This window comes from Sus scrofa, chromosome 11, assembly GCF_054392235.1.
Source record: "Sus scrofa isolate SSC_HxYL_T2T_F1_AM1 chromosome 11, Sscrofa_HxYL_maternal_Yorkshire_Landrace_v2.0, whole genome shotgun sequence".
In the NCBI taxonomy this organism is placed as follows: domain Eukaryota; kingdom Metazoa; phylum Chordata; class Mammalia; order Artiodactyla; family Suidae; genus Sus; species Sus scrofa.
The window spans coordinates 16,366,655-16,390,319 of record NC_139393.1 but is presented as its reverse complement, the minus strand read 5'-3'; the positions used below and the strand labels follow the sequence as shown (position 1 = coordinate 16,390,319).

General features: G+C 41.7%; 1 protein-coding gene across 5 annotated transcripts in view; it reads left to right on the top strand.

The window, feature by feature from the left end:
* Positions 1–12,402: 12,402 nt before the first annotated feature.
* VPS36 (vacuolar protein sorting 36 homolog) overlaps positions 12,403–23,665 on the top strand; it is a 34,099-nt gene continuing 22,836 nt past the window's right edge. For all 5 annotated transcript variants that reach the window (XR_014819344.1, XR_014819343.1, XM_005668376.4 and 2 more), the window contains exons 1-3: positions 12,403–12,536; positions 21,127–21,195; positions 23,325–23,395. Coding sequence is in view for 2 of the 5 variants with exons in the window: in XM_005668376.4 (XP_005668433.1) it covers positions 12,441–12,536; positions 21,127–21,195; positions 23,325–23,395 (236 nt within the window). In the remaining 3 variants the exon portion in view is untranslated. The remainder of the gene's footprint in view (positions 12,537–21,126; positions 21,196–23,324; positions 23,396–23,665) is intronic.

The following is a 23,665-nucleotide window of genomic DNA, read 5'->3' as shown; positions in this document are numbered from 1 at the left end:
GATCATTTAATTTTCTTTTGTGTTCTCTTCATTGGTTAAATTTTGATAATTAAGATTTCCTGATATTGAATTGTATTTGCATCCCTTGAATAAATCACACTTGGATTATGCTATACCATTCTTTTAATATCCTGTTTATTTTTGCTAATATTTTCTATAAGCTTTTGCATTCACATTCTTTTTTCCTTTTAGGGCTGCGCTTGTGTCATTTGGTAGTTCCCAACCTGGTGTCGAATCCAAGCTGTAGCTGCTGGCCTACGCCACAGCCATAGCAATGTGTGATCCAAGCCACATCTGTGACCTACACCACAGCTCATGGCAACTCCAGATGCTTAACCCACTGAGCAAGGCCAGAGATTGAACCCACATCCTCATGAATACTAGTTGGGTTCTTTACCACTGAGCCACAATGGGAACTCCCTGCATTCAAATTAATGTGACCCTTTTCTGAATACTCAGAGTGTTTTGTTGAGTTTTGGAATTACTGTTTTTTCTGGCTTCGTAAAAGGAATTTGGAAACCTTCCTTTTTTTTTTTTTTTTTTTTTTTGTACTTTGGTAAAATATTTTTCTGTTGAGGTTTAAAAGAATTCACCCATAAAACTGGTCCTGAAGTGTTTTCTGGTTTTGTTATTCTTTTTTCTACTTTTTTTTCCCCTAGGAGTGCACCCATGGCATATGGAGGTTCCCAGGCTAGGGGCTGAATTGGAGCTACAGCTGCCGGCCTACACCATAGCCACAGAGCTGAATCTGCAGTCTATACCACAGCTCACAACAGTACCAGATCCTTGACCCACTGAGCAAGGCCAGGGATCAAACCCAATCCTCATGGATACTAGTCGGGCTTGCTACCACTGAGCCACAGTGGGAACTCCTGGTTTGATTTTGTTTTCTTCTTTGGTAACTTTCTGATAACTTTCTCGATTTGAGGTTTTAAAAATCCTTTTCTGGGGTTAATTTGAACATTCATAGTCTCCAAACACCCACTGCCATCACGCTTTCATATTCATTTGCACAGGGCTTTGCAGACGTCTTTAAGAGAAGCACAGATGCTCACTCTGAGTTTGAATCCCTTCCAGGGTTTTCAGTGAGTGACCACGCAGCCCACACTCACACAGAGACTGGAAAACGAATCGATGACTTTCAGAGGCAGCCCCTCCTCATCTTGGAATTTCCAAGTAGGATAAAGCATTTTATTGTATTGAGTGAAAATTTATCTTCCTGAAACTCAGATCATAGAACTTCTTACTGGGAAGGGCATCAAGAAACCATCTGAGCTAGATAAGCTTGAAATACTCAAATCTCTGTCACTTTTAATGACAGAAGTTTATTTTTACAGATGAAAACCAAAGGAGCTCCAGGTTGCCAAGCATGAATGAAAGGTCTTAGAAGCAGCAGCTCAAATCTGAGAAAAGGAGAAAAAAAATCTTAGCATTTGTTTTACTCTAGGGTTATGTTGGCTTAAGGTTATTAATACCTTAAGTGTATTCAGCTGTGAAGGAAATTTTGAGAAAATTGCTGTTATTGTTCTTAACCCCCAAACCTCACGAATAAAACTTTTTTCTGAGGGTATTTTATTTGATTAGTCTCACTCTATAGCTCACAAGATGAGCAATTTCTAACATTCACTTTTTATTGTCTCTTTTTTCAGAAAACCAGAAGGTTACAGAGAAAAAGTCTATGTCATTTTCATATAGAAAACTTCTTAGATTTGGTTAATTTCCACATAGATGTTTTTCTCTGAAAGACCTACAAAAGATGAAGGAATTTTAAAACAAGATGCACAATTATAATGGAAAAAGCAAAAATCTTAAGAAAAAAATAAAGTAAGATGCAGAGATTGGGTCATGTAAAGGCCTTGTTAGCCTCCACGCCACAGTCTTGATGACAGGTGCTCTTGGGCTGGTTTCTGAATCACTGTTTAAAGAGTTAATTACCCTGCAAGCTTGGAAAGTATCTTTTCAACACCCTGAACCTGCTGCTTGTTTTTGACTCACTCAAACACAACATTGGTACTACAATTACTTATTTTTTTGCCTTTTAAGAAATGAACATCATGGAATTCCTGGTGGCTCAACAGGTTAAGAACCCAGGTAGTATCCATGAAGATTTGGGTTCGATCCCTGGTCTCACTCACTGGATTATGGATTCAGCTTTGCTGGCATAGGTCATGGCTGTAGCTCAGATCTGGCGTTGCTGTGGCTGTAGTGTAAGCAGCAACTGCAGCTCCAGTTCGACCCCTAGCCTGGGAACTTATATATGCCGAGATGTGGCCCTTAAGGAAAAAAAAAAGGAAGGAAGGAAGGAAGAAAGAAAAGAAATGGACATTAAGGCGCAATGAAAAGCATTTTTTTCAACCAGCAGTTCAGAAATCAGCAAAAAGAGCAAACAAGGCACTGGATCCTCCTTTGCTTTTGTTTTTTGTTTAATATTTAAAACAATTGAAGTATAACTGACATATAACATTATATTACTTTCAGATGTGCAATATAATAATTTTATATATATATATGTATTCCAAAATGATCACCACCATAAGTTTAGTTCATATTAGTCACCATACATAGTTAACAGATTTTTTTTTTGTTTTTGTGAAGGGGACTTCTAAAATTTACTCTAGTAACTCACATTGGAAGGACGATATTACTCATTACAGTCACCATGCTGTCCCCACGACATTTATTTTATACCTGGAAGTTTATGCTTTTTGACCTTCCCCCCTTTACTCATTTTGCCCACTCTCCACCCCTTACTTCTGGCACCCACCAATTTATTGTCTTTATTTGGGGGGAGTTCCATATATAAATGAGATCATACAGTGTTTGTTTTCTCTGATTTATTTCATTAACATAATGCCTTCAAGGTCCATACATATTGTTGCAAATGGCAAGATTCCATTCTTCTTTATGGCTGTATTATATTCTACTGTGTGTGTGTGTGTGTGTGTGTGTGTGTGTGTGTGTGTGTGTGTGTGTGTGTGTGTTATATAATCCGCATTTTCTCTATCCTTTCATCCAGTGATAGACATAGGTTATTTTCCTATCCTAGCTATCGTAAACAACGCTGCAGAAAGCACGGGGGTGCAGGATCTTTTCAAATTAGTGTTTTCATTTTTTTTTCAGATAAATACTGAGAAGTGAAAGCTTTGGGTCATATAACATGTCTATTTTTAATTTTTTGAGGCGCCTCCATACTCTTTTCTATGGTGGATGCAGAAATTTACATACCCAATAGTGTGCGAGGGTTCCTTTTTCCCCACAGCCTCGCCAACACTTCTCTGTTGTCTTTTTGATAACAGCCATTCTGACACCCATGAGATGATTTTTCATTGTGGTTTTGATTTTCATTTCTCTGATCATTAGTGATGTTGAGACTCTTTTTGTTGTTGTTTTATTAAAATATAGTTTATAATGTGTTTTAAATTTTTAATTTTATTGAAATAGAGTTGATTTTAAATGTTGTATTGGCTTCAGGTATACAGCAAAGTGAATCAGTCATACATATAAATATATCCATTCTCTTTTTCCCATAGAAGTTATTACAATCTATTGAGCAGATTTTCCTGTGCTACACACTTGGTTCTCATTGATCATCTATTTTATGCAGTGGTGTATATATGTTATTCCCACCCTCCCAATGTTCATTCCCCCAAATTGTTTCACCTATGTTAACCATAGACTGGTTTTTAAATTTGTGAAATTTTTTATTTTTATTTTTTGGTCTTATTAGGGCCACACCCACAGCATGTGGAGGTCCCCTGGCTAGGGGTCTAATCGGAGCTACAGCTGCTGGCTTACACCACAGCCACAGCAATGCCAGATCTGACCTGCGTCTATAACCTACACCACAGCTCACGGCAACACCAGATCCTTAACCCACTGAGCAAGGCCCGGGATTGAACCCACAACCTCATGGTTCCTAGTCAGATTCATTTCATTTCCGCTGTGCCACAATGGGAACTCCTGTTTCTGTTTTACAAATAAGTTATTTTGTATCATTATTATTAGATTCCACATATAAAAGATATATGGTATTTATCTTTCTCTGTCTGACCTGCTTCACTCCATATGAGAGTCTCTAATTCCATCTATGTTGCTGCAAATGGCATGATTTCATTCTTTTTCTGGCTGAACCTTCCACTGTGTGTATGTACCACATCTTCATCTAGTCCTCTGTTGCTGGTCATTTAGGTTGCCTCCATGTCTTGGCTGCTGTAAGTAGTGCTGCAATGAACTTTAGGGTGCATGCATCTTTTTGAATTAGCGTTTCTCTGGATATATGCCCAGAAGTGGGATTGCTGATTCATACAATAGTTCTATATTTTGTTTTTTAAGGAACCTCCATGCTGTCCTCCATAATGGTTGTACCAATTTACATTCCCACCCACAGTGTAGGAGGTTTTTTTTTTTTTTTTAATCTCTTTACCCTCTCCAACATTTATTGTTTGTAAGCTTTTTGTCGATGGTCATTCTGACTGGTGTGAGGTGATATCTCGCTATAGTTTTGACTTGCATTTCTCTAATAATTAGTGATGTTGAGCATCTTTTCCTGTGTTTTTTAGCCATATGTCTGTCTTCTTTGGAGAAATGTCTGCTTAGATCTTCTGCCCATTTTTTGATTGGGTTTTTTGTTTTTGACATCAAGCTCCATGAGATATTTGTATATTTTGGAGAGCAATCCTTTGTTGGTCACTTGGTTTGCAAAGATTTTCTCCTATTCTGTGGGTTGTCTCTTCATTCCTTTTCTTTTCTTTTTTTTCTTTTTAGGGCTGCTCCTACAGCATATGGAAGTTCCCAGGCTTGGGGTTGAATTGGAGCTGCTGCGGTCAGCCACAGCCACAGCAACGCAGAATCTGAGCCATATCTGCGACCAACACCACACCTCATGGCAAGGCCGGATCCTTAACCCACTGAGCAAGGCCAAGGATCAAACCTGAGTCCTCATGGATACTAGTATTCATTACCACTGAGCCACAATGGGAACGCCATCATTTTTTTAAAAAATGGTTTCCTTTGCTGTGCAAAAGCTTTTAAGTTTAATTAGGTCCCATTGGTTTATTCTTGTTTTTCTTGTCTAATCTAGGAGGTGGATCAAACAAAATACTGCTATGATTTATGTCAGAGTGTCCTGCCTACATTTTCCTCTAGGAGCTTCCTAGTATCTGACTTTACGTTTAGTTCTTTAATCCATTTTGAGATTATTTTTGTACATGTTGTTAGAGAGTGTTCTAATTTCATTCTTTTGCATGTAGCTGTCCAGTTTTCCCAGCACCACTTATTGAAGAGACTCTCTTCCCTCCACTGTAGGTTCTTGCTTCCTTTGGCATAGATTAGCTGACTGTAGGTGCTCAGGTTTATTTCTGGGCTTTCTATCCTATTCCAGTGATCTAAATTCTGTTTTGATGACTGTAGCTTTGCATTATCGTCTGAAGTCAGGGAGCCTAATTCCTCTAGCTTCATTTTTCTTTTTGCTTTTTGGGGCCACACCCATGGCATATGGAGGTACCCAGGCTAGGGGTCTAATTGGAGCTACAGCTGCCGGCCTACACCAGAGCCACAGCAACACCAGATCTGAACTGCATCTGTGACCTACACCACAGCTCACGGTCACACCGGATCTTTAACCCACTGAGTGAAGCCAGGGATCAAACCTACAACCTCATGGTTCCTAGTTGGTTCATTTTTCTTTTTCAAGATTGCTTTGGCTTGGAGTTCCCATCGTGGCTCAGTGGTTAACGAATCTGACTAGGAACCATGAGGTTGCGGGTTCGATCCCTGCCCTCGCTCAGTGGGTTAAGGATCCAGCTTGCCGTGAGCTGTGGTGTAGGTCACAGACGTGGCTCTGATCCCGAGTTGCTGTGGCTCTGGCATAGGCTGGTGGCTATAGCTCCTATTAGACCCCTAGCCTTGGAACCTCCATATGCCGTGGGTGCAGCCCTAGAAAAGACAAAAAAAGATTAAAAAAAAAAGAAAGAAAGAAAGAGAGAAAGACTGCTTCAGCTATTCAAGATCTTTTGTGTTTCCATACTAATTTTAAAACATTTTGTTGCAGTTCTGTGAAGAATGTCGTTGGTAAGTTGATAGGGATTGCATTGAATCTGTAGCTTGCCTTGGGTAATGTAGTCATTTTGATAATATTGATTCTTCCAGTCCAAGAGCACAGCATGTCTTTCCATATGTTTGTGTCATCTTTGATTTCTTTCGTCAATGTCTTACAGTTTTTTCAGAGCATAAGTCTTTTGTCTTTTTAGGTAGGTTTATTCCTAGGTATTTTATTCTTTTTGATGTAGTCATAAATGGGAACGTTTCCCTAATTTCTCTTTCTGATCTTTCATTTGTTAGTATATAAAAATGCAATAGATTTCTGTGCATTAATTTTGTATCTTATGACTTTACCACTTTCATTGATGAGCTCTAGCAGTTTTCTGGTAGCATTGTCTTTAGGATTTTCTTTTTCTTTTTCAGACACCCCCACAGCATATGGAAGTTCCTGAACCAGGGATCAAATCAGGGCCAGAGCTGAGACCTACGCCACAGCTGCACTAACCCCAGTAACCCACTGTGTTGAGCCAGGGATCAAACCAGTGCTCCACAGAGATGAACCAGATCATTAACCCGCTGTGCCACAGCAGGAACTCCAGAGTTTTTTTATGTATAGTATCATGGTACTTACGAGCAGTGATAGTCTTACTTCTTCTTTTCCAACTTGAATTCCTTTTATTTTTTTTTTTTCCTTTTGATTGCCATGGGTAGGACTTCCAAAACTTGTCTCATAACTGGTGAAAGTGGACATCCTTGTTTTTTGTTTCTGATCTTAGCAGAAATGGTTTCAGGTCTTCGTCACTGAGAATGATGTTAGCTGTGGGTTTGTCACATAGGGCTTATATTATGTTGAGGTAGGTTTCCTCTGTGCCCATGTTCTAGAGAGTTTTTATCAAAATGGGTGTTGAATTTTGTCAAAAGCTTTTTCTATATCTAAGAATATGATCATATGGGTTTTATTCTTCAGTTTGTTAACGTGGTGTATTACATTGCTTGATTTATGGATACTGAAGAATCCTTGCACTATGGTATGATCCTTTTACCATAGTGCATTCAGTATGCTAATATTTTGTTGAGGATTTTTGCCTCTATGTTCATCAGTGATATTGGCCTGTAATTTTCTTTTTTGTGTGTGTGTGTGTGTGGTGTTTTTGTCCGGTTTTGGTATTAGGGTGATGATGGCCTCATAGAATGAGCTTGGGAGTGTTCCTTCCTCTGCAGTTTTTTGGAAGAGCTTCAGCAGAATAGGTGTTAATTCTTCTCTGAATATTTGATAGAATTCGCCTGTGAAGCCAAATGGTCCTGAATTTTTGTTTTTCGGGAAGTTTTAAAATCACAGTTTCAATTTCAATACTTGTGATTGCTCTATTCATGTTTTCTGTTTCTTCCTGGTTCAGTCTTGGAAGGTTGTGCCTTTGTAGGAAGCTGTCCATTTCTTCTAGGTTGTCCATTTTAGTAGCTTATAGTTGCTTCTATAGTCTCTTATGATCCTTTGTACTTCTGTGGTGTCAGTTGTAACTTCTACGTTTTCATTTCTAGTTTTATTGATTTGAGCCCTCTACCTTTTTTTCTTGATGAGTTTGGCTAAAAGTTTATTGACTTTGTTAATATTTTCCAAGAACCAACTTCTGGTTTCATTGATCTTCTCTACTGTTTTCTTTGTCTCTGTTTCACTTATTTCTGCTCTGTTCTTTGTGATTTTTTTTTCCTTCTACTAACTTTGTGTTTTGTCTATTCTTCTTTCTCTAGGTGCTTTAGGTATAAGTTTAGGTTGTTTATTTGAGATTTTTCTTGTTTCCTGAGATAGATCGTGTTGCTATAATCTTCCTACTCAGAGCTGCTTTGCTGTGTCCCATAGGTTTTGGATTTTTGCATCTTTGTTGTCATTCATTTCTAAGTATTTTTAAATTTCCTCTTTGATTTCTTCAGTGATCCATTCGTTATTTAGTGGCACATTGTTTAACTTCCAGGAGTTTGTGTGTTTTGCTGTTTTTTTCCTTGTAGTTGATTTCTAGTCTTAAGACGTTGTGGTCAGAAAAAAATTCTCAATATTTCAATTTTTTAGAATTTACCAAGGCTTGATCTGTGGCCCAAGATATGATCTATCCTGGAGAATGTTCCATGTGTACTTGAGAAGAATATATAGTCTGCTGCTTTAAAGTGTTGTGTTAATTTCTGGTGTACAGAAAAGTGATACGGTTATAATATAACATAAACTCGTGCTAAACAGTAGGACCTTTTTGTTTATCTCTTTTAGACATAGTGGTGTCCATCTGCTAATTCCAAACTCCTCACTCATCCCTCCCCCTCAGCCCGCTTTCCCCTTTGGTAGTCAGTTTTGTTTTCTATATTTGTGAGTCTGTTTGTGTTTTGCAAATAAGTTCATTGGTATCATATTTTAGATTCCACATATAATGATATGATATGATATTTGTCTTTCTCTGTCTGACTTATTTCACTGAATAGTATTTCTATCTTCTTTACCCATTCATTTGTTGATGGACATTAACAGGACAGTAATAGGTTGCTTCCATGTCTTGGCTGTTGTAATTAGCGCTGCTATGAGCATTGGGGTTGCATATATCTTTTTGAATTAGAGTTTTCTCTGGATATATCCCCAGGAGTAGAATTACTGGAACACATGGTAACTCTATTTTTAGTTTTTTAAGAAACCTCCTTATGCTTTTCCATAGTGGCTACACCAAATTACCAACAGTGTGGGAGGGTTCCCTTTTCTCTACACCCTCTCCAGCATTTGTTATTTGTAGACTTTTTGATGATGGCCATTCTGACTGGTGTCAGGTGATACCTCACTGTAGTTTTGATTTGCATTTCTCCAATAATTAGTGATGTTGAACATCTTCTCCTGTGCCTGTTGGCCTTCTGTATATCTTCTTTGAAGAAATGTCTGTTCAGATCTTCTGCCCATTTTTTGATTTTGTCTGTTTTTTTGGTATCAAGTTGTATGAGCTATTTATGTATTTTGGAAATTAAGCCCTTGTTGGTTGTGTCGTTTACAAATATATTCTCCCAGTCCAAAGATGATCTTTTCTTTTCTTTTATGGTTTTCTTTTGCTGTGCAAAACTTGTAAGTTTGATTATGTCCCATTTGATTACTTTTTATTTTATTTCTATTGCCTTAGGAGACTGACCATTGCTCTGATTTATGTTGGAGAGTGTTTTGCCTGTGTTCTCTTCTAGGAGTTTGATGATGTTACGTCTGATAGTTATGTCTTTAAGCCTTTTTTTTTTATTTGTCTTTTGTCTTTTTTAGGGCCGCACCCTCGGTACATGGAGGTTCCCAGGCTAAGGTCAAATCGGAGCTGTAGCCATCAGCCTATGCCACAGCTACAGCAACGGGGATCTGAACCAAGTCTGCAACCTATACCATAGCTCACGGCAACGCTGGATCCTTAACCCACTGAGCGAGGCCAGGGATCCAACCCACATCCTCATGGATGCTACGGAATCGTTAACCACTGAGCTGCTACGGAAACTCCTTTTTAAGCCATTTTGAGTTTATTTTTGTATATGGTGTGGGGGAGTATTCTAACTTCAGTGTTTGGGATGCAGCTGTCCAACTTTCCCAACACCACTTGCTGAAGGAGACTCTTTTCTTTTTGAATGAAAGTATAGGTATTTTATTCCCCTTCTAAAATATTACAATATTCTTTTGTAAGACTGGTCAAGTTTTTAAAACAAGAGGTAAATATAGTGCTATTATTGCTACTTAAAATTATTCCACATTATGATTTTTTAAGAATGGAACGGGATTTTTGTTGTTGTTGTTGTTACATAAGACTATATAGATTATCATAGTCTGTATTTTAACCAGAAGCCTGGTTCTCAACCCAGAGCATGATGTGTTTTTGCCTCCAGGTTTTTTTTTTTTTTTTTTTAAGTAATAATTGTACCAATGTTGTATTTGAGTGGGTGAAAACAAGTAGCACATTTCAAACTCGATGATGAAAGATACTTTCAAAGCTTGTAGGATAATGAACATCTTTAAACAGTTGCTCAGAAACTGGCCCAAGAGCACCCTTCATCAAGACTGTGGTGTGGGGATACTGCAACAAGCTGGACCCTATGAGGCCTTCCCAGAAAAGACCCCCACTCATGTCCTCCGCCTGCCTATTGTCTATAGGAAAACTTCAATCAGAGGAATGAAAAAATACAGAGAAAAAGGAAAAGAGTTGAGCAAAACAAAATAATAATAGTTTAGCCATTCAACAAAGTCAAAGACCTTTAGTTCTTACTCAAGAACTACAGATTAAATTCCGAGCCACGTCCTTGAAGCCATTGCAGGTGCCGAAGGCGGAAGACGTCAAAGGTATGCTGCCTGCAAGCGCGTAGACCCCAGACCGGTTGGAACCAGAAGGTCGATGACGCTGACTCCCAATGACCTCACCATCCACCCGTCAGGAAAAGGTCCATGAGCTGCTAATGCCCTGTTTTTTGAACACTCTAAGACCCCTCATCGTCCCCTCCAAGGAGGGCGCCGTCCTTGCCTGCTGCTGTGTCCCCTCTCTGCCTGGCAATTAGAGCTACTTTTCCTCTTTCTTTCAACTCTGTCTCCGCGTTTCTCTTTGGCATCGGTGTACAGAGATTTCAGCCACAGCGATCAAGGCCCTCTTGTGCCCCTCACGCTTCACTCCCCTCTCTTAGCTTTGCTTCCTCATCTGGGAAACCTGCAACAGTCCAGAGAATCTTCGCAGGTTGCCACCACAGAAATCAGTGTCTGGACCCACATTCTCTGCTCTCCTCTGATTAGAAAGCTCTCTGACCCTCTCCGGTGCGCTCTTCTTTCACTCAGCGAGGTCCCTCCATCAAATCCCCCACCAATCACTTATCAGGTTTTTGACTTCGATCACTGCTCTCAGCAGTCACACATATTATTTGTTCCGCCTTAAAAACCAACCAACCAACCAACCAACCAACCAAACTCTCTGGCAATCTCACTTCCCCTTCTGCTTCTGGGCAAAGAAACCAACACATAAAAACCAAACCAACCAAATTCTTCCAAAGGCTCGTCTAGTTCCCTGCCTGTAAGTCCTCTCCTCTTTTTCTCTTTTAAAAAAATCACTCCACGAAGATGGTCTTCCACCACCCCACTGGACCCACTCCTGCCAAGGCCACCAAACATCCACAGGGTAAAAGCAGTGATCAGTCCCCTGACCCACCCGTCCTTCCGCCTGTACCCTCTTTCCACTTGGTTTCCAGGATTCCACACCCTCCTGCTGTCGCCCAACCTCCCCAGCAGCTCCACCTCCTTTTCTGCACCCTTTCCTCCCCTGACCTGTGTTACTTTGGTCTCAATGAATTGTCCCATGTTCCTGAGCAATTTTGTACAGTGTGAGCTGTTAGCTTCAGGGAGATGATTTCCTTTGGATTAAAAGATAATCAAAGAATAACAGATATTCAGAAATAGCCTCATCCACACACACACACAAAGGAAACAAGAATAAACAGTTGAGTGGTAAAAAAATTTACAGAAGGGATAACACTCAATGTAGTCAAAGCGACTTGGCCTGGGTAAAGACTGACTTGCTGGTGGCAGCACATCCTAGCTAAATAAGTCCCCAGTATGTAGCAGGGTCTCTTTAAAGCTGTAATTCTACTTTGGGAAGACACTTTAAGAAAATAATCCTAAAGGGGAAAATGCATTTCAGTTGCAGAAGTACAAATATAGGTGCTTCATTTATAATGTAAAATATCTAAAGAAATGAAAGGGACAGCAGCAAGAGGCCCAGCAGATGGGAGTAGCACTCAGGGACCAGTTTGTGGGGACCAACCCACAGGTAAATTTTAAGACATCTACACACTGAATATTATCTGGAGTAAATTCATGAGGTCTATGTTAATGCAAGTGTTTAAATAAAGATGATTTTAATGGGAAAAAAGAGGAGAGCACAAAATAAGTACTTATACACTGACTGAAGCTATGTGAAAAGAATTCAGGTCATAAATATTCATTAGGGAAAAAAAGTCATCATTTACAGCTTTGAATGAATATGACAGCATGCTGGGCACTGAGAAGGAAATGGCACAAATATGCAGGAATAATGCACAATAAGGAGGTCCAGGCTGCAATCTGGGCTCCCTCGAAGTCCTTTGTAAGATCTGGGTTTGTGCCCCATCTGGACAAAGGATGGGGTGGAAGTTCCCCCCGGGCCATTGGCGGATGTACCACCAGAGGGCGCGCCAAGCTTGTCTCCAGGTCTCCGGGCGCCCTCCCGCCCCCCGGCGGCGCGCGCTCCCCAGGGCGGCCGGGCTGGACCTCTCCCTCCCTGCCGGCCTCCTCTCCGCCTGCCGCCAGAGGGCGCCGCAGGCTGCCCGGCGCTCGGCTGGCCGCCCCGGAGCGCCAGCGCGGGAGTGAGGCGGGGGCCGGCCAGGCGGCGGCCATGGACCGCTTCGTGTGGACCAGCGGCCTCCTGGAGATCAACGAGACCCTGGTGATCCAGCAGCGCGGGGTGCGCATCTACGACGGCGAGGAGAAGGTAGGGAGGCGGCCCGGGCTCGCTCCCCGGCCCCCGGCTCGACTCTCGGCGCCGCCCCCGCCCGCCGGAGCCCGTCCGGCGCTCGGCTCTGGCCCGACTTTGGAACGGCTCCCGGGGACGCGGTGGGTGGCGGCCCCTCCGGCCCGGGAGAGACTCCTTCGGGCCGCTCGGAGGGCGCGGGCCGAGCGCGGCGCGGTCTGGGAACCCGGATTCAGCGCCCCGATCGCGGCGGACGGGCGGCGGGCAGGCCGGTTCCGCCCTCGTCGGGAGGCCCCGGGTCCTGCGCTCGCGAACCGGGCGTGGCTTCGGCGCTGGGACCTGGGGGCGCCCGGGGGACTCCCGGCTGTCGCGGCCGGAGCGTCTGGGGGACGGCTTTGGAAGGACCTCGAAAGGAGGTGTCAGCCTCTCCTTGGGACGCCTTGGCCAAAGGCTCTGCGGGTTTTTTTGGGGGGGAGGGGGTGACCTAAGAAAAGGGTTTTGATGATTTGCTTTGTACAGCGATGTAGTAGGCCATGCCTGGTCACCCGAGCTTAAACCTTAGGAGATCTGTTTGCAAACTGAGAGGGAAAAATACTGTGTAAGACATTCCCTGGAGACTTCTCTCAAACTGCAAACTGTCATCCTGTTCTGGGGAAATGTATAAGCTGGAATTAGGGAAAAAAAAAATTTAAAAACCCGTTTCCTCCCCAGCGTTTTTCGTTTGCACAAGTTTTCCCTTGCACCCTCTACTTCCTTGCAGTTTCGTTAGAGGAACTTCCTGTTGTACTTTTGCATGGGTTCCTGGACTCAGCTTTTCCTGATCATGCTTTGCAGAAGCTGGAGGCCTCCTGCCTTGAAGGTAGCAGAGGGCCTGGGTCACAACCTTCCTTCGGAGGCAAGGCTGACGGGACCGAGGGCCCAAGGTTCTCTGCCTCTTGGAGGGCATTGTTTCATATTTCCATTTTGGAGTCAAAGTCTTTTCCTTAAATCATTTCGTTGGCCTCAACTCTGTTTACTGCTTCAGTCCTTTCATTAATTTGATCTTGTATTGGGCTGGCATCTTTTGGTTGGAGCAACAAGCTAAAGGTTTTTGGGTTTTCAAACCGAGGTTACACCTTTGGAACTCTTGTCGTAAATGGGAAACAAATCAACCCCCCTCCCCAGCCCTGGCCCTCGGGGAGCTGGAGGTTTTCCCCACCCGCCCAACTGTAATTCTGGACATTGGCAGGTTGGTCTTCAGAGACACCCCAAGCCTCTCCCTGCTGGCAAGTCAGGCTTTTGCAGAGCCACAGGCTCTGCCCTTTTCTGGAATTCCAGTATGCAAATTAGAATACCTTGGCTGGCACAGAATTTAACTGTGGTATCTTCAAAACCAATAAAAAAAACAAAATCGTTTGTACCTTTGTATGAAAAACCATTGTTGAACCAGCACATTCTATTTTTTCTTTTACTTTTTTTTGCTTCTTGTTTTAGCAGACAAGTAGATATATGTATCAGAGGATTAAGAAAATGTCATGGGGAAAACTTAGTTGATCTAGTTAAGAATTTTTTTTATAACCATTTTTTAAACTTGAAGTATAGGTAGTTTACAACGTTGTGTTAGTTTCAGGTGTACAGCAAAGTGATTCAGTTGTACATACACATGTGTAAAGATAGATGTGTATTCTTTTTCAGATTTTTTTCTATTATAGGTTGTTATAAGATATCGAATATAGTTCCCTGTGCTATACTGTAGGACCTGGTTGTCAGTCAGAAATTCCTAACTGTTCCGGAAGCTGGGGCTGGTGAGGGAGGGCCTAGGTGTCTTGAAATCAGGCAGGCTGCCCAGCACTGTGGTCCCCGGGCTGGATCTGCTCAGTCATCTGCAGAGCTGCTCCCAGTGGGACTGAGGGCCAGACTGATTCCCGTGGAAAGTCTTGTGTCCTGGCTTCCTCTCTCTGCTGGAGGGCAGCCAGACCTCACGTGGTCTGAGGACTCTCTCTCGGAAGCTGAGCTGGTTCCCTTTCAGCATCTTTCATTGGCTCCCTTCTCTAACTTCTCAGCTTTGCACCCAGTACGTTCCCCAGGCCCGTGTGCACAGGGCTGTCTAAGAGGCCATTGGATGCTGCCTACTCACCCTTGTATCTTTCTGGCTCATCCTGGGTGTGAAATACATTAAAAGAGAACAAAACCAGAGTATGTACTATGTGCCAGGAGCTTTATGTAATTTAATCCCCTCCATGGCATTTGAGGTGAGTATTTTCCTGAATGAGAAAAGAATTCTCTGAGAAGACATGACTTGCCTAAAAGCCACTGAGTTAGTTATCAGGAGAGCCTGGAGTTAACTACTCATCAGACTCCCAAAGCCTGTGCTTTATTCCCATGCTGCAGCGCTTCAAAAATACAGCAGTCACCAGTGCCAGGTCCTTTATGTGTGTTCTACATACGCTTATGTAATAGTGTAGCCGCCAAGGATGAGAACACTGAAACGCCCAGTAGGGGGTTGAGAACACTGCGACCTGTCCAAGGTCACACGATTAGTAATGGGTGGAGCAAGACTGGACCCGGCTTTTCCCACCACCCGAGTGCCTCTTGCTTGTTTATACAGGCACGGTTTTCACGGGCCCCTCTTATAACCAGATAATGTGTTGTTTTCCTAAGCGGTGTAGACAGGTCATTTGTTTCAATTCCCAGAAGCTTTTGTAGCCTCGTTTAATTTAAAAGCTAATTTGAGAAGGTTAGTAGTGTGTAATGTGGCAGGTTGGTAGCTTACACTAGAAGATTTAGAAAACATGTATTTTTCTTTCAGCTGGCTATTTATTTTACTTTTAGGAATTTGCCCTTGGGAAGCATTCAGAGATACATAAAAATATCATGAATGCGGCGGTGCATCACAGCAGGTTTATACAGATGACTAGTTATTATGTCCTATAGGGAAAAACCGGGAGCTGTCCGAGTGTCCACCGTCGGGATTGCTTGACTAAATCTGCCATGCCCTGATCCGCGTGAGGAACAGGCTGCGAAATGAAAAGAGCAAGTTATAAAACTGTAAATATCGTGGCCTCATTTGAAAGAATATAGACTCACACCCTGACTGGTCTGATGAGGAATGATTTCGTTTTCTTTCTTAAAACATGGTTTCCAGATTTTCAACTTTTATACGACTTTTATAACAGAAAAACGTGAAAGAAAAACAAGAAGGAGTAAACTCCTTTGGCGGAATCCTAAGTCGTGTGAACGACTGACTTTGAAGGCGTTGCCGTCGCTCTGAGAGCTCGAGGCGGACCAGCCTGAGCTTGTCGGGAGGTTTAGCTCGCAATCCTTTGGACGCCCTGAAGGGGCTATTACAGCACGTCTTCACCGAGAGCAGCCGTTTTTCGGGTGCACATAGTTCAGGGACCCGGTAATGGGCCGTCGTCTGGCTTCAGCTTCCCACTCCCATCCTCGTGTTTGGCTTTCCCGCGGGTACCGCGCAGCGTCCTCCTCAGCGCTGTTACGCCACTCAGTTACGTCATTACGTTACGTCGCCTGCTCCTGAGGTGATAACATTCGCTTCTGGGAAGGGGGACTCTTACTCTCTGGCAGAAGAGGTGTTTAAAACAGTTTCAACTCACTTGTTTGGTTTTGCACATACAGCATTAAGCAACACATGTGAAGGCAGACAGAATTAAGTGCCGGGAGTGAGGATGTGTTGCTTCGGATGCGGAGGAGCGCGTGGAAAGCCGGTCTTTTCTCTGAGGAGCTGAGGTGCTTGCTGAGCTAGCGCCTCACAGGGTGTATTCAGCTGCGTGGTTCTGCATGTCTCTCCCCATGAAGGCTTATTAGCTGTGTTATGTAAGACCTACTAATATTAAGATATTAATACTATAGTCCTATGTTACTCTTAGAAAGTAACTTTTTTCTTTTTTTTAGTAACGATACACTTTATTAAAATACAGGATCTCATACTAGTGAGGGAAGTACGAGACAGGTACACACATACCCAGCGAGTGACCATCCACATTCAACTGGCTCTTCTAGAAAGCGGGATCTGCCTTGATACGAGTCAAAAGCCATAGAAGAGTTTAAACATTTCATGCTGGGAGCTCACTACTGGGAATGCACTTTAAGAACCGAACAAACTCAAAACACGAAATTAACAAAAATGCTCATTACATCTTTTTTTTTGCATGTTCTTATTTTATTTTATTTTTTAGTTGTGTAATGATCATAACAATCTAATTTCACAGGATTTCCATCCCACAGCCCAAGCACAACTTTTAAAAATTCGTGTTGGTAGTTGTGGCTCAGCAGGTTAAGAACCCGACCAGTCTCCATGCAGACATGGGTTCCATCCAGGCCTCTATCACTGCGTTAAGGATCTCGTGCTGTGGCCAAGGAAGGTCACACACAGATGCGGCTCGGATCTGGCATTGCTGTGGCTGTGGTCTGGGCCACAGCTGCAGCTCCTATGACCCGAAGACTGGGAACCTCCAGATGTTGCGGGTGGGGCCCTAAAGAGAAAAAAAATTCACGTTAAAAAGTGTGTTGGAGTTTCCGCTGTGGCGTCTTGGGAGCTCTGGGTTGCAGATTGGATCCCCAGCCCTGCACAGTGGGTTAGGGATTTGGGGTTACTGCAGCTGCAGCTTAGGTTGTGACGGCAGCTCGGATCGGATCCCTGCCCTGGGAACTACATCTATCTTGGGGCAGCCCAAAATGGGGGAAAAAAAAAAGTGTTTTGTTGTATATTATATCTAGACTTTTTTTTTTTTTTTTCTTTTTAGGCTGCACCCATGGCATATGGAGGTTCCCAGGCTAGGGGTCAAGTCGGAGCTGTAGCCCCCGACCTACATCACAGCTCACAACAACGCTGGATCCCTAACCCACTGAACAAGACCAGGGATCGAACCTGCAACCTCACAGATACTAGTCGGATTGGTTTCCGCTGCACCACAAGGGGAACTCTGATACCAGGACTTTCTTGACAGAAAAATTCCTTTATGTGTTTGAGTTAACAAAAAATAGTTTACAGAAGTTTCTGAGTTACATGAAGTTATATATGCTTGTAGCAAATTTACCGTTTCTTTATTAGACAAATAATAAAGTTGTTAAATATAGGTAAACCAAAAGAAGAAACTTGAAATAATCAATAATCCTGCTACCTATAAACAGTTAATTAGGACATATTGTATATGTGTGTGTAATCAAGCTGCGTATACTATTTTGAAACCTTTTCCCTGTATTAATGTCATGAATATATTGTAATAGGACAAACAAGGGCCTACTCTCTAGCACAGGAAACTACTTTCAACGTCCTGTGATAAACCACAATGGTAAAGAATATGAAAAAGAGGAGTTCCCGTCATGGCTCAGTGGTTAACGAATCCGACTAGGAACCATGAGGTTGCTGGTTCGATCCCTGGCCTTGCTCAGTGGGTTGGGGATCCGGCATTGCTGTGAGCTGTGGTGTAGGTTGAAGATGAGGCTCCGATCTGGCGTTGCTGTGGCTGTGGCTCTGGCGTAGGCCGGTGGCTACAGCTCCGATTTGACCCCTAGCCTGGGAATCCATATTCCTCGGAAGCGGCCCAAGAAATGCAAAAAGACCAAACAAACAATAAAAAGAATATGAAAAAGAATGTATGTATCTATCTGAATCGCTTGCTGTATACCAGAAACTAACACAACATTATAAATCAACTATACTTCAATAAAAAAGTGAGTGGTTTGTAATATAAGTCTCAACTGCCTCCATAATTACATTTTTGATGATTTTTACTTAGAATAACATTCTAATTGGTTGTTTACTTGACAGTTTTTTTAAACCACACTATTTTAAACTCAAAAGGATTATTATTTGTAACAAATTGGATATTCGCTTAAATGCCTTCCTTTGAGTTTGTGTTGTGCCGTGGCCCTGTGAATGGGAACAACCTTGTAACTTTTGAAATAACTAATTACTCCTCAAAGGATACAAGCAAGTCCTACCTTATGATAAATTCTACTTTCTGGTAATTAGTTAATAAAATTTCCAATATATTTCTTGCTTTTAACAGAAATGAAAGGGTTTGATTTATTAATCTTTTGGGTTCCAACGCTGAAATGACCTTATTTATATAATTTTCCATGCATAATAAAAAATTAAGGGGATTAAAGATTTGATCCTACAGATCTAGTTGGCATTTTTTGTGGTTGTATTATAGTTTTATTCATTTATTTTTTTTTAATGGCTGCACCTGTGGTATATGGAAGTTCCTGGGCCAGGGATCAAATCTGAGCCACAGCCGCGACCTATGCCACAGCCACAGCAACTCGGGATCCTTAACCCACTGTGCTACAGCAGAAACTCGATTGTATTCTACTTAAAAAACTTTTTTTACATTTATGTTTTGAGTAGGTGACACAATCTTATGATAAAAGTTCAAAAACCCACACAAAGTTAAAAGTTTCCCATACTAGTCTCCTTGTCACCCAGCGCTGCCAAGAAGCCACCAGTGCGTCATTCTAGAGAGCCATGTGTATGTCACGCACAGGTGTTGCCATAAAAGATATTGTTTTTTTCTTTTTAAAGTATGACTTTCTAATATACTAGTCATACAAAGTTCTGAAACTTGCTTTTATCATTCACTTTATGAGGAGAATTTACCATCTTTCATTAACTGAAAATGTACAATTCCCCCCCTATATTTTAACTCCAGAATCAGGATGCATCTTATAATCCATGGCATCTTAGACTTTATCAAATACAATAAACACAGTCTTTTTAATGACTGAGTAGACATTCCTTGTGTGGCTGTGTATTTCCCTTTTGATGGACATTTAAATTGTTTCCTATCTTTCGCTTTTAAAAAACAACAATGAGGAGTTCCTGTTGTGGCTTAGCAGAAATGAACCTGACTGGTATCTGTGACGATGCGGATTTGATCCCTGGCCTTGCTCAGTGGGTTAAGGATCCTGAGTTGCCATGAGCTGTGGTGTAGGTCGCAGACGGGGCTTGGATCCAGCATTGCTGTGGCTGTGGTGTAGGCCGGCAACTGTAGCCCCAATTTGACTCCTAGCCTGGGAACTTCCATAGACCACACCTGCAGCCCTTTAAAATAAAATAAAATAAAATTAGAATAGAATAGAATAGAATAAAATAAAAACAACAATGAATAATCTGGTAGCATATCGTTGTGCACATGTGTGAATTCATCTGTGGGATAAATTCCTAGAAGTGCATTTATTGGATCAAAGGATTTGTGTATTTATATTTTTTATAGATGATAACACATTGCCCTTTATTGCACTTGTCCGTCCGTCCATGTGCGCAAATGCTTATTTCTTCAACACGTCACCAGCACAGTTAGCAAACTTTTGGACCTCTGCCAATCTCATGGATAAAAGGGGTATCTTGACATTCTCTTAATTTGCCTTTTTCTTATTATATATGCGGTTGGGCATCAATTAATGTGTTTGAGTCATTTGTATTCCTTTTCTGTGAACTTTCTATTAACAGTCTTTGCTCATTTCTCTAATGGAACGTGGGCTATTTTCTTATTGATTTGTAAGGGTACTATGTCTATTAAGGACTTTAACCCTTTGTCTCTGATGTGGGTTAGAATTATTTTTCCCAGTCTGCTATCTTTGCCTTTGGTGGTTTTTGCCGTGAAGAATTTGTGTGGTTGCCTATGTGTGGAGTTGAATTGGTCAGTCTTTTCCTCTAATGCAGATGGGGTTAATATTTTTTCTTAGAAAGACTTTCTCCACTCTGAAGTGATTTTAAAAATTCTCTTATGATTTTTTTTCCTAGTGCTTTTATAAAATTTTAACTCAGATATTTGATCTATCCAGAATTTATTCTGTCACACTGTTAGGTATAACTACCTTTTTTTTTTTCCTACCGGGCATCCCTGATGTCTCAGTGCCATTGATTCAATCTCCATTCAGAGTTATTTTGCATGTGTTGTGTCTTTTTCTGGATTTTCTTGTTACTTAAAAATCATTAGAAAAATTTTTACAGGTGTTATTCACAAATTCAATCTCACGGTAAAAATTCACTCAGTAATGATGTATATAGTTTTGAAAAAGGGTCCTTTGCTTCTTTCTTCCGTTCCCTCATCGTTTTTCTGAGATAACCATTGTTAACAGAGCAATGAGTATCCCATTTAAACCTTTTTCTACTACTTATATGTGTACGTATATGTGTGTACACACATCTGTCTATCTCTCTGTAGGTAAATCTCGTATGTAGTTTGGGGGATATAGGGTTAATCTGTATCTTTCTATCTGATTATATTATAAGCAATACGCTGTCCGTTGCTTTCTTCCTCACTAACCTGTCGCCACGTCGTAGAAATAGATAACACTTGTGGCTCTACTCAAGATTCTTTCTAACCTCTGCATGGATTCCCTAGTATGAATGTATCACACTTGACTTAACCACTCCGCTATTAGTTATCCGCGTATTTAGGTATTTAGGTTGTTCGCAGTTTTTTCCTCCTTTTAGCAAGGCTTACAAAGTGTGTAGCATTGCTTCTCTTTAACTTGTGATAAAGCTAATTCTAAAATGTTTACTTATGAGATTGACTTACTGTCGTGCAATTCTGGGGGAAGAAAACCTGGACTACCTTGAGTGAAATGTTACTAATATTTTGTGATGATCTTGTTTTTCTAGATTAAATTTGATGCCGGGACCCTCCTTCTTAGTACACACCGACTGATTTGGAGAGATCAGAAAAATCATGTGAGATACAGTATTTTTGCATTTGTTCTAGGTTTTAAATCACAGAAGTTGGTTTTTCCCCTTTGTGGTAAAACTGTAAATAGATGCAACACATTTTTATTTCCGGATGTCAGAAGAGTCTGTCCCATGTGGTTTCTCTGAATGTGGAACAGAGAGAGGAGTTAGGATCCGGTCCTCATTCAGCCCCAGAGCAGTCAATAGCGACTCTGCAGAGAATCTTGGCGACTCCTGGTTTTTAAACACTAATCAGATCCCACCCCACACCCGAATGACCCGGTCAATTGTCAGGGGTCCTTAAACTAACACGTCCTTAAAGCACCTGGTTCTCCCTGATAATTGTCGAGAGTCAGGAGGCGAGGTCTGCCGAGAAGTGCGTGCTTTTACCTAGACATTGAGAGGAACTGCCGTACATGGCTCAGCAAGAGGAGGAATCCCCCATGTTTTCATTTCGAGGAAGAAAGAACAAGTTATGTATGTAGACCTGGTATCTTTATTCCAATGATCTTTATCTTAAAAGTAAGGAAGTATATCAATTTTAGTGTTGCCAGCAAAGTAAGCGGTCTCTTCTGTTATTTTCATAATTGCTGACCCTACGTGAAATTTTCATTCCATGGATAAACTGTATACTGTACTGAGGCTCTTTGCCGCTAGAACCAAATTGTGCCCCCTTCTGGAGTTCCCATCGTGGCTCAGTGGTTAACAAATCCGACTAGGAACCATGAGGTTGCAGGTTCGATCCCTGGCCTTGCTCAGCAGGTTAAAGATCCGATGTTGCTGTGAGCTGTGGTGTAGGACGCAGATGTGGCTCGGATCTCGCGTTGCTGTGTCTCTGGCGTAAGCCGGTGACTACAGCTCTAATTAGACCCCTAGCCTGGGAACCTCCATGTGCCGCTGGCGCGGACCTAAAAGGACAAAATAAAATAAAATAACAAATTGTGCCCCCTTCGTGGCGCTGTTGTCCTTGTTGATAATGCATGCCTTAGAACTGTTAATGTTGTCTAATTCTTTTAAAAGAAATACACTTTCAAGAAAGGAATCTTTTTTTGGAGGGATAGGTAGCCTTAAACCATATGCTTACTAATTCAATTAATTTTAGTATAATTTTTTTATTATCATATAAAGAGGCTCATTTAGACATCCTTAGACCTATTAAATGCCAAGAATTTGTAATAATTTGAAAATTATATGTACCAATAAAGGGAAGCCACATTAGTATTTTCTGTTAAAAATTAGTAGGTGAGTGAAGTATGGAAAATTATAAAGGGACAAAATCAGGTGTAAAACGCACTCCTTAAGGTTGTTTTGATTTGCTTGTTCTATTTTGTTTTCCATATAAGAATATATTATATGTAAAAAATTTTCATATAAATACTTTTTACAGGATGTACCTCCTATAAAAATAGGTAGTTATAGAAGTTCCTATTGTGGCTCAGTGGTTAACGATCTGACCAAGAACCATGAGGTTGCGGGTTCGATCCCTGGCCTTGTTCAGTGGGTTGGGGATCTCGGATCCCACATTGCTGTGGCTGTGGTGTAGGCCAGCAGCTGCAGCTCTGATTCAACCCCTAGCCTAGGAACCTCCATATGCCGCGGGAGCTGCCCAAGAAATGGCAAAAAGACAAAACAACAACAACAAAAAAAAAAAACAGGTAGTTATAGCTGTTTTTAAACTTATTCCATGAAGAAAAATCCTACCACTATCTTTTTTTCATTCAGTTTTCCCTAAATTTATTTAAGAAATAGAATAACATTGTCATTTAAAAATTTTTTTAATTTTTTTTTTTTAGGGCCGCATCCACGGCATGTGAAAGTTCCTGGGCCAGGGGTCAAATTGGGGCTGTAGCTGCTGGCCTTCCCCAAAGCCATGGCAATGCAGGACCTGAGCCGTGTCTGTGACCTCCATCACAGCTCATGGCAATGCTGGATCCTTAACCCACTGATCGAGGCCAAGGATTGAACCCACATCCTCATGGGTTCATTCCTGCTGAGCCACAACAGGAACTCCCATGTTATTTTTTATTGTTTTAATTATTAGGTACCTTAAAGGTACGTGGCACTCTAGGAAAATCTATGAAACAAGGATTTCTAATGCGTTTTATGGACCACGTTTTCTTCTGATTCCCTCCCAGGAGTGCTGCATGGCCATTCCTCTTTCCCAAATTGTGTTCATTGAAGAACAGGCAGCTGGAATTGGGAAAAGGTAAGGTCTGTATATCATAGTCTTTATTCACTGCAGCATCTCCAGTCAGGCTGTCACCATTAACTTGGGTGATGCATTGCTTGGTCGGTCATTGCCACGACTGCTAATGTGGGAGTGAGTCTAACGACTGTGTTTGGGGCTTTGGGAATGACGGTCATTGGTCAGAGCTCCTCTGGGAAGGTGTTATCCTGGGGGAGGAGAGACATGGGTGAGGGAGATTAAGAGACACAGACTTTCAGTTATGAAATAAATGAACCATGAGCATGAAGG